The 11206-nt window shown below is 39.0% G+C and overlaps 1 protein-coding gene across 1 annotated transcript; it reads left to right on the forward strand.

Moving 5' to 3' along the window:
- Positions 1 to 1695: 1695 nt before the first annotated feature.
- LOC127213154 (retroelement silencing factor 1) lies at positions 1696 to 10687 on the forward strand. The gene is made up of 3 exons (XM_051173429.1): positions 1696 to 6129; positions 7545 to 7628; positions 9794 to 10687. Exons 1-3 carry the CDS (start codon positions 1764 to 1766, stop codon positions 9949 to 9951), a joined length of 4608 nt encoding a protein of 1535 aa, XP_051029386.1. The 5' UTR covers positions 1696 to 1763; the 3' UTR covers positions 9952 to 10687.
- Positions 10688 to 11206: the final 519 nt, after the last annotated feature.

Raw genomic sequence — 11206 nt, forward strand, 5'->3', positions numbered from 1 at the left:
CTACACTTCTGGTGACTAATGGCAAATTTAAGGGGTATCTTGTAACAATCCCTTCTCATTAAAATCCAAAAAAGGATGCGGTGGATATAGCCAGCTTTTTTTAAGGGTTGGGTGGGGTTTCCATTTCTAGGCAGTGTACTACCCTCTGAGCACTTGTATCAAATCTCAGTACTGTTTCTTGCAGTGTTAAACTCTGGTTGTCCATGGTGTCTAAAGCTATAGGTGGTGTTGAAAATTGTGTGCCATTGGCATTGAGTGTTTCCTGAGATGGCACTGAGTTCTTCCTCTTAGTATATACTCAGATGTGAACAAAAAGAAAGTAAAAGAAGGTACTTCTGTCACTCAAGAAACTGCAAGTGACTTTGTAATTTATTTATTTATTTTCTACCAGGCACAAAGGTCAAATACTATTTTTTTCTTTTTTGTTCTTATGGCTAGGCTAGCACAGCCATAGACAACACAGGGTCCTGGAAAGGAGGGCAATGGTGTGGTAGACAGAGACATAGGACTATGAGTCTGGCTTCACTTTTCAAGAATGAGTAAGTTTTGTTTTTCCACAGCTTTAGGTATCTACTAAAGATAGAATTGAATGCAAGTCTACCTTGTCCCATTCCCTGAGTTCCTCTTCCATACTTCTCTGTTAATGTGTACTGGAGACATTTTTCCTTAGACTTAGATATTATCTTATGCCTGTAGCTTTTCTGAATTCATGTAGCATGCTCAGTCAGGATTTGTGCTTGAGAAAGGAACTGTAGACCCTCTGGATCCTCATAGTTTTAACTTTGTATTTTGAGATAGGCTTCACTAAACTGCAGCCTAGGTAGGCTTTGAACTTACTCTATAGCCTAACTAGGTCTTGGACTTGATGTCTTCCTGCTTCCGCTGTTTAAGTGCTGGGATTATAGACATGCACAGCCAGGCCTAACTCAGATAAATTTATTAGAATGTCACAAGTGATATAGCCATAAAGTTAAATGCTATGCAGATAGACCATTTTTAGTGAAATGCAATAACCCGTCTATGTATGATAAGGAAAAACAGACAAACAGTAGATTGTGTTTGTCTCAAAAGATGTTTTAGATTTTGTTTCATTCTTCAGATAGGGTCTCTATTTTCTAGATATTGTCACAATACTGTTTAGCCTCTTGAGTAGTTGAGCACAGAGCAAAACCCTATAGTGTTTATGCTTAGAAATTTTATGAAAAAAAAAACAAGATAATATTGTATATACCAATAGAATTATAAGTTGGGAGTGTACAGTAAGAATAAAGTATTAAAATTAGGAGTAACAGGCCATGGAGATTACACACACACAGAGTTAAGGGGTAGAGTGAATGCTTAGCATACTTCTCTTTAAGTCCATCACCTTCACCTCAAGTAAAAGCAGTAAAGTGCCGCTTTAACAGGTGACAGCTGCTTGGTGTGGAGTGAATCTTTACACATTTCATTGATCTTGACAATTGGCTCAATTCTTGGTATAGCTTCCATTACTTCTATCTAGGTACAGCTTATTAGTTACCATAGACATAATTTGCTTCTATTGTTCTTCGAAAGTCTGTCTAAGCAAAGTGATAACCACAGATTTGAAGTCAATCTGGTCTAGTTCTAGGCTAGAAAGACTGTCTCCAAAAAAAAAAAAAAAAAAAAAAGTCATGGGGATGGGGGGAAATTTTTTAATAAAAGATCTTTATTTGTATTTCTTGCAGATTTGTGACATTAAAAACCACAGATATATACAACACTACTACTAAACCAGATCAAATATGAATTGGAATGGAAAACCAGAGAATGCTGCCCCCAAACCACCACCATATCCTAAAGGCCAGTCATCTCTTTTACAGCAGTTTTTAATGCCTTCCACAAGTTCTCAAAGTTCTTTCAGCTGTCTCCCACATAACCAGGAAGCATGCCTGTATCCCACTAATTCAAATTCAGTTTCACAGCCACTTGTGAATGTCAGGAGTTACATAACTCCTCAGATCTCTGTTTCTAATATGCATAATAGGACAGTTGTGGCCTCACAGACTTCAGTAGAAAGAGTCACATATACAAATGTTAAAGGAGCCCAACAACCAAACTACAGTTTGCAAACAGTGTCTTCAGGAGTTATGCAAAATGCCTGGATGAATTCAACAATGAGGAATTTTATGCCTTCTCATACAGAGGCAACTGTATCTCATAAACCTGATGGAGGTACTAATATGCCTTATATACATGTACCACAGAGTCAGCTTATCACATCAGATACCTATTCTGTGCAACTACAAACGACTCCTTCAAATTCTGTAAGAGTTCCTGTAACTTACCAAGGAAATCAGGGACTTAACCACTCAATACCAGATGAGCTTGTTGGCTGGACACAATGCTCATCCAATGAACTTACTTATCCAGATTACAGGCCACCTCCAAAGCAATATCCTTATTTACCACAAAGCTTTGTGCAAGACACTTCAGTTCAGAAACAAAACTTTGTATCATCTACATCATTACAAGTTAAAAATCATCAGCTTCCACCTTCTACACAGACCTTACCATCAAAGCATCCTGTACCTGTGTCGTCATATCAGTGTGCTGCAGAAACCAACAAAAGACTCCCTGCCTCTCCTTACAGCTGTAGATATGGAAGCCAAAATGTGCAAAATTCTCAGTCTGTTTCTAGACACTTGCCTGTGGAAGTTCCTCAGAGTACAGAAATGCACTCATCTGAGAAAAAGAAAGATGCTTACAAAGTGTTTGAACAGCAGTGGCAGAACACTAGTAGAAATTTCAATACAATTGGAAAATTCTGTGAGTTGAAAATAAATACAAAACAGTCTTACAATGACTCTGCTGGCTCTTCTGGGGATGGTGTTCAGACTCTTGTTCAAAATAATCAAGAAGAAAGAAAGTATTCCTGCAATCCAAGTACAAATCAAATAATAGACACAAATGTCACAAAAGAAAAGCTGGTGAGGGATATTAAATCACTAGTAGAAATTAAAAAGAAGTTTTCAGAACTTGCAAGAAAAATTAAAATCAATAAAGATATTTTGATGGCAAATGGTTGCAGTAAAACAGCTAATACTTATACTGAACCAACTCGGCATTCTGAATTTTCAGCAAAAGAAATGTCTGCTAAAAGGGACAGTAGGTGTTCCATGGAATTGCTAGCAACATGTCTTTCTCTTTGGAAAAACCAACCTCCAAAAACCACAGAAGAAAATGTTCCAAAGCCTTTAGAAGAAAAACAATATAGTGTATCGAGAACCAGTACAACAGCAATTGGATGTTCAAATCCCACGAATGAAGTTCACGTGAAGAATTTTTGTTCAGGTGTTAGAAATCCTCAGAAAATGACCACGTCATCACAAACAGTCCTGTCAGTTCTCACACCGATTTACGAGTCTTCAGATGTAGCTGTTGGAAAAGGAACAGAGCTTCAGATTGCTGTGGTTTCACCTTTAATTCTTTCAGATATCAATACCATACCTGGGAAAGAGGTGGCACCTGAAGTTGTACCTGAAACTGTGTACCCAGTTGTTAAGGAAGGCAGTGTTTGTAGCTTACAAAACCAGCAGGAAGAAAATTCAACAGTAACTGCTGCTTTGCCCTGTGATATTACAGGAGCAGTAGCAAGTAATCCTGAATCCACTGAGCTGTCCCTGCCTGTGCATGAGGTAAAGCAGCACAAACCAACACAGAGTGATCTAGCCGTAGTTGATAGTGGCCTAGGGAAACACTCTCCCCTGGGCGCTGACGCTTTGCCTAACCCTAAGGACAGCAACACTGTGAGTGGGCCTATGTTACAGATTGAAAGTATCTGTTCTCTTGCAGAAGGAGATGCATCTTACAATTCCCAGATAGCAGAGATATTCAACTCTGTACAAAATGAGCACCTGAAACTTTCACCTAATCAGCAGGCAATTAATAGTCAACAAGAAGAACAAGTAGATGACATTGCTGAAAATAAAGACTGTAGTTTCCAGGAAGATAAATGTATGCCATGTACAGATGTTCCTCATGAAGTCACTGAGCAGCCGGAGCCACTACAGCCTTCAGAGGCAGCATCTAGTGAGTATGTTAAAGCAAACAGAGAAACCCTAGAGGAAAGCAGTAAGGAAAATACTGGTGAAAAAGAGACAACTAAGAACATGTGTTCACCTGCTGTTGTTCAGCAAGATCCTCAACCTCAGGAAACTGGTATGGCCATCAGTAAGTCAGGAGACAGTCTTCCTGTAGTAAATGAGATTAATGATGAAAGTGAACCTGTCTCATACCTACATGACCAGCTGTCAGAACTTCTAAAAGAGTTCCCTTATGGCATTGAGACTATTGCCAGGCCTGAAGTTTATGTGAGACAACAAAAGACACATGAAATCGTAGAAAATCAAACTGGTAGTAAAACTGGTAATGTATCTGGGGAAAACGCAGACCAAATAAAAATTACAGTATTAAACTCAGAACAAATCAAAGAATTATTTCCTGAAGAGGATCAGCTACGTGACTTAGACAGATTGGCAGAACTCAAGAACACAAAAGACAGTGCAGAAATAAAGAGCCTGTGTGGTTCACAGGTCCCCAGAGAAGAAAGTCACAACCCTGGAATGTTGGATCTAGAGAAAGACAAAATCCATTGCTGTGCCTTGGGCTGGCTCTCAATGGTTTATGAAGGTGTGCCACAGTGTCAGTGCAGCACCACGGCAGAGAAAAACCTGTGTTCTTTGGAGGTCACCAATTGCAAACAAGGAGAGCAGGCCTGTAACAGTGGGATCACTATTTTTGAAATTAATCCTATTTCTGGTAACCCAAAAAGTCCTCTGACCCAAGAAGCTGAGGAAGGCCATTTTTCTGATAAACATGTTGAAAAGATAAAAACATCTGAAACAAAAGACAGCAGCTCATCAAGGGTGGAACAGGAATTAACTGGTAATTTTTCAATGAGATGTCACCAGAAAGATAAAGATAAATCCGAAACGAAACAGAATAGCTCACTGAAAATAGAGCAAAAAGCAAGTCTTTCTTCTAAGTGTGACAAACCAGATCCCTTCAAAAGTAATAAAAAACCAACCCCTGAAGCATTTCATGTGGTAACTTCCAACTCTGATAAAAATATGCCAGCATTTTCTAAACAAGATTCTCAGAAGAGCCTTCAGAAGAAACACACATTTCAAGACTCAGATCCGGTAAAAGCACATGCAGGACTTCTGCCAAATAAAGATCCATGCAGGAGGAAAAAAAATTTGGTACAGTCAGTGTCACCAGAAAAGAAAATATTTAAGTTCAAAGCAGGTAGCTCCAAACTGAAATATTTTGAAAAAAGGAAAACTGACCATGTGCTTATCTCAGATGTGGAAATAAAAAAGAAGAAATATGAAAAACAAGAGCAGAACAAAAATGCTGGAGGCACACTAAAATTGTACAGCACTCTGACAGAACCAAATGAAAGAGCCTGTGCTAAAGAAAAGGTGACAAATTCTGAGCCCTCAGACTCAAAGGGAAGCTCCTCTAAGAGTAATAGAGTTATAACTGTGCAGGAATATTTACAGCGGCAAAAAGACAGGCTTGTACATGGGAATGATGCCTCCAAAAACATAGGTGTAGAAAATGTGCCTTGTGACTCAGAACACATGAAGTTCAGTAAGAATTCTGTATCACAGAGTGTCAGTGCAGAGACTAAAAAAGAAACAGAACATAATTCCACCAGCCATGGCCAAAATCTCAAGACCCATCATTCTGAGGAGGCTAAGACATACAGTATGTCAAGAAATAATAGTAAAGGAAGATTTGATGGGAAGCAGCCGGACATAGCCTGTATTGATAAAACCAAATTGGAAAGATTGACCAGTATGAGTAATAAGTCCAGCCAGATATCTCCCCAAGTAAAGGAACGAAGGAAACAGTACCTGAATCGAGTTGCATTCAAATGTACAGAGCGGGAAAGCATTTGTCTCACCAAATTGGACAGTGCATCCAAGAAGCTTAGGAAAGAGAAAGAGAAGAATAGGGCATGTACAGTGACAAACGATGATACAGACAAGCCCATGTTGGAGTTTAAGTTATGTCCAGATGTGTTACTGAAGAATACATGCTCCATTGACAAACAGGATGATCCAAGGCCTGGTCCTGAGAAGGAGCAAGCATCTGTGCGAGGTTCAGTATAATTTTCTTTTTTGGGGGGACGGGGGTGGGGTTGGAGGAGACAGTTTCACACAGTTCAGGCTGGTGTTAAATTGCTGTATCATCAAGGTTGGCCTTTTAACTCTGATCCTCTTGTCTCCCATGTGGTAGAAATATACAGGTAGAAACCACAGGGCCCAATGAATGCTTTTGTGTGAGGCACAGTAGAGGTGTAGTCCTAGGAGTGGGTGAGTGGGATGGGCTAGAGTCGGGGTGACAGTGAGTCCGTGTTCATTGACCAGCATTTGTTGTGTGTTTGTTGCTCCTTATTTTAAATTCTAGTAGATTAGCACTGGCAAATTTTTCAAACATTTCCTGAACACGGATATTTTATTAAGTCCCTAAGAACCTGCCCTGTGAAAAGCAGTTCTAAAAGTATCACGTGTACTTTTGCTTCAAGGAGATTTGGATTTGTGGTATTCGTGGTCAAACCACTAGTACTATACCACTGAACTGCAGCCACAGCCAGTGTCTTGGTTTTAGTTTCTTTTTGTAACGGTAATTTCAAAGCAGTGTGTATGTGAAACTTTGTTCTAAATACTGGGATGTAATATACCTTGTTAATAGGGGGTCAGCTTGTTGCCATCTTTGAAATGAAAGATGAAGATGTTATCCCCAAAGCTAAAATGGTAATATCTAGTCTATTTATAAGTTAAAAGACCTGTAGAAGCTGTAGTTGTTTGAAACAAATTAATCTCAAGTTAGGCACAAAGTCTAAATGGTGATTGGCAGAGTGATGCATGTGGAATGCTGGAGGCAGAAGAATCCAAAGAGTTTTAGGCCAGCCTTAGCTATAAGGCGTCATCTCAAAAACTAAAAAAACAGAATAGAAATCATGAGTCACTTCCATGAAGTAAAGAATTACAGGGAGAAAATGAATGAATAGTTGTGATCATAGGAGGTTTTGAAATTGTGGATATTACAGCTAACACATTGTGTTCGAAAAGTATAGGATTTTAGTTAATGTTTTTTTAGTTTTGTCTGTGATTTTTTTTTTGTTGTTGTTGTTGTTGATTTTCTCCCGATGATTGTACCTGTTGGTGTGATGAAGCAATAGTATAAACAATGTGTGTGTGTGTGTATGGTGATAGGTACAGAACACAAAAATAATTTTGTTTAAAATGGCTGACTTCAAAACATGATGTCACACACCTTTAATTTCAACACTGGAAGGCAGAGTCAGGTGGATCTCTGAATTTGAGACTAGCTTGGTTTACATAGTAAACGCGCTGCACCAGCCTTTAAAATGCTATGTTTCATATGGTATTTAGGTATAATATATCATAAGATAACCCTGTGATGTATTATAAAGACTTAGGTGGATTTTTTTTCATTATGCTAAAATAGAGGAGTAAAGATTATATTTCTGAAAACAAGTATTTAAACAGTTTCAGGAATAAAAACTACAAAAGAAGATTGGTTAAAATGTATCCCTACAAGGACAAAGATGCCCGAATCAAGTGAAGAAATAGGTAAAACACCATCTGTTTCCTTTTGTTTTGTTTTTGATTTACCAGTTTATCTGTAACATTGATATTATAATTATAGTATTATCACAATGCATGATTTTATTTGTATTCTTTTTTAGTCACTTGGTGTTTGTTTCTGAAGGTAAGAAAGAGTTCTGTTTTCTCTGTCAGGATGGAGTGGGAGACCAGGATCTAGTTCCCTTTAACAGAAAAATGATACTATTTGTATTATTGACCTGCGTAGGGTTAGAACATAAGGTATTGAATTTTCTGGTTCTGAGCTGACCTCAATTTTGACATTATATCAAATGATATATAAATAAGAATATTGTGTGATTTCCATTAAACTCTTAACTAAGATCTGTGGCAGACTGGATTGGCCTCCAGTAATGTCTGCCAACTTCCATTTGGTGATTTGCAGGCTCATTTATTCAGTTCCCTAAGCAAGGTAGTCAAGGACATTCCCATTTGTCATGTGGCTTACTACATTGCTAGATTAGGGACTTGAACCCGGTCCCTCTCTCTTCAAAGCTCATTGAGAATAGTGGAGCAAATATTTTAAAGGACAAAAGACTAGTACTCACCATGAACTTCTGATCCTCTCACATGCTGAAGGTTTATGTGCTGCTAAGAGCAGAATCCAGGGCTCTGCACATGTGGAAGGCAAGAACTTATTATCTGGATCCTCATTATCTGTTTCATTTACAATGGAATAAATATATTTCAGAGAGTAGAGCTGAGGAGTTATGTCTTAGTTTTGCTTAGATCTGCAAAGATAGCTAAGTGGTGGTGACACACATTTTTAATCCCAGTACATGGAAAACAGAGGCAGGTGGAGCCCTGTGAGTTCAAAGCCTGCTTGTTCTACACATTGAGTTCCATGACAGCCAGAGTTGTTAACACAGAGAAACCTTGGACAAAAAAAAAAAAAAAAAAAAAAAGTTTTCTCTGTATAGCCCCAGTACTTGAGGGCATGAGGCAGGACGATTATAGAGAACTGGAGACCAGCCTGGGTTACAAAACAAAGTACTGTCTCAAAGAAGGTACAAAAAATTGGGCTGGGGATAGATAGCTCAATAGGTTGAATGCTTGCCTTGCATTCATGAGGCTCTGTATTTGACACTCAGTACCAGCCCATTAGAGGAATAGTTAAAGCAGGATGAAAAGTGTTAGGTATAGTGAAGAGGGGAAGGGACCCTGAACTGAGAGAGCAGCTCTAAATGCCTAGAATCAGGGGAAACAAGGCCCATGAAACATTGAACTAAAGGGGTAAATGAAAAGGGAAGGCACAGGGTTTTCTGAGGCTGTGAGTCTATCATGGCCATAGTAGAATAATAAAGTTACCCATTTTCCATTCATTGTTTGGAACTGACCAAGTTCCTTCCTCTCTCCGTCCCTCCCTCTCTCCCTCCCTCCCTCCCTCCCTCTCTCCCTCCATTTGTCCCTCCCTCCCTTTGCCCCTCCTATCCTTCCTTCTCTTAAGGTGGTATCTTAATATTGTCCATTCTGGCCTTTAATATTGCCCATTCTGGCCTTGAACCTTGTGTGTAGTTTGTTGATACTGACCTTGGTCACCCTATCTCCACCTTCTTAGTGGGATTGCATCATGTATCTGGATACCTTTCTGTATTTTCTCCATTCTGTTTTTTGTTTTGTTTTGTGGGGGGAGGGTATTATGTGCATGTGGGTGCAGTGCCCTCAGAGTCCAGAAAAGGACATTGGATCCCCTTCGTTTATATATGCAGTTGTAAACCCTAACCATGCAGGTGCGGGGAATCAAACTTGTCTAACTCTTGCCCCCACCCCTCCCCAGACAAGTTTTCATTATATGTTGCCTTGATTGGGCTGGAACTCTCTTTGCAGAAGCTGGCCTCTTCTCAGAGGTCTACCTGCCTATGCCTCCCAAGTGTTGGAGCTAAAAGCAGCCACCACTAAATCATCCCCACTTCTTCCTTTGGTTTTTGAGGCAAGTTCTTGCTGTGAAACTCAGATAGCCTTGAGCTGAAGATCCTCCTGCCTCAGCCTTGAGAATCTGTGATTATAGGCATTTGCTGTCATTTCAGCTATCTAGCTCATTTTTCTGCCCCCACAGATAACTGTACATTTTCCATCTTATTTTCCATTGTGTTTGTCATATGGAACATTAAGTATCAGTTTTATTTTCTCAGATCGGACTGATTCAAGACTTGCTAAGAGAAGCTTCAGTGCAGATGAATTTGAAATGCTACAAAATCCAGTAAAAGACTCAAATGTCATGTTCCGGACCTATAAAAAAATGTACCTGGAGAAGAGAAGCAGAAGCCTTGGGAGCAGTCCAGTGAAGTAGTCACAGTATATGGTAGCTGTGCTTCTACCGCCAGGAAATCCCTAACTTTCTTTTCAGGCTCCCTTGCTGGAAATAACTCAGGACTTTCACATTTGGAATTCTCAGCCAAGGTGTTTAGTTACAGCTTGTGTTTTTCATAGATACTGTGGTAACTGAAATGTTGGATTAGCTGCTGATGAGCAGGCAAAGAAATAGATTGCATTTGTCTGGAAACTACACAATGTGTGACCTTCTACATTGTTAAAACCATGTTTACTGTTTTAAGTCTTGCTGACATAGTGGTGCAAAGCTATGATCCTAGCCATTCGACAGATGGAGACAAGAGGATCAGTAATGGCTTCAGCAGCATTAAGGCCAGTTTAGGCTACATGAGAACCTCTCCAAAACAAAACAACCAAAAAGAACAGGAAGTTGACCTACACAAATCTTATTCCGAAATGCTGTCATCCTGATGTAACTAACTATTCATCAACTGGGGACTTGTTTTGTCTGGGGCAACTGGGGACTTGTTTTGTCTGGGGCTGTAAATATATTTTTATTTCTAAGCACATTAGCAAAACTTATTTTTCAGAAAATGTCCACTGTGGATGTCAAATTATATTCCTAAGTATTTTGTACTTTATTGTATAGGTTTTTTTCAGAAGTCTTGTTTTATACTTTTGTTAAACTGAATGGAGTTTTTGGAAGATGTCTTGACATTACTTTTCATACTTGAAATAAACATTTATTTTTAAAAGAACTACAGTCAAAGTCTTCATGGTTCCATTTCTCTTTGTTTTCTTACCCTCACTAATAGACACATTTAGATAAGTTGGGCATGGTGGCACAACCCTCAGGGAAGCTAAGGCAGCCTTTGCTATAGAGGACACAGAATGTTTACTTCTAGGAAAGCATTGGTTATTTTTAGAAAGTTCTTCCCTCTTTCAGTGATGGAAATGGAATTCTAGACCTCGTGCACCGTTAAGTGCTCTGCCACTTAACTACACCCCTGTTTCTTTTTAAAGCCCTACTGTTGTATATATAAACATTGAAAATACATTGTTATGCAAAGAGTTCCTTGTACATTCAGCTTCCATATTGCCACTAAATCTTGTAGGGAACGCCCACTTACCAGCTTTCTATACAATATCAAGGAATACACATGATTATTTGAAAATGCTTTTGCACTTTTTTCCATGAAAGAAAAAAACACTGAATGGAAAAGATTGCTGCTGATTCAAAAATAGTTTGGACTAGATAGCAAGATACCGTCTTG

This window comes from Phodopus roborovskii, unplaced genomic scaffold (genome assembly GCF_943737965.1).
Source record: "Phodopus roborovskii unplaced genomic scaffold, PHOROB, whole genome shotgun sequence".
Classification (NCBI taxonomy): Eukaryota; Metazoa; Chordata; class Mammalia; order Rodentia; family Cricetidae; genus Phodopus; species Phodopus roborovskii.

What these genes read in the sequence shown, in the direction of transcription:
- LOC127213154 (XM_051173429.1), top strand. Translation starts at nt 1,764, where the DNA reads ATGAATTGGAATGGAAAACCAGAGAATGCTGCCCCCAAACCACCACCA. An exon ending in GGAGCAAGCATCTGTGCGAG is followed by an intron (nt 6,130 to 7,544) that starts GTTCAGTATAAT and finishes GTATTTAAACAG; the next exon opens with TTTCAGGAATAAAAACTACA. An exon ending in CGAATCAAGTGAAGAAATAG is followed by an intron (nt 7,629 to 9,793) that starts GTAAAACACCAT and finishes TTATTTTCTCAG; the next exon opens with ATCGGACTGATTCAAGACTT.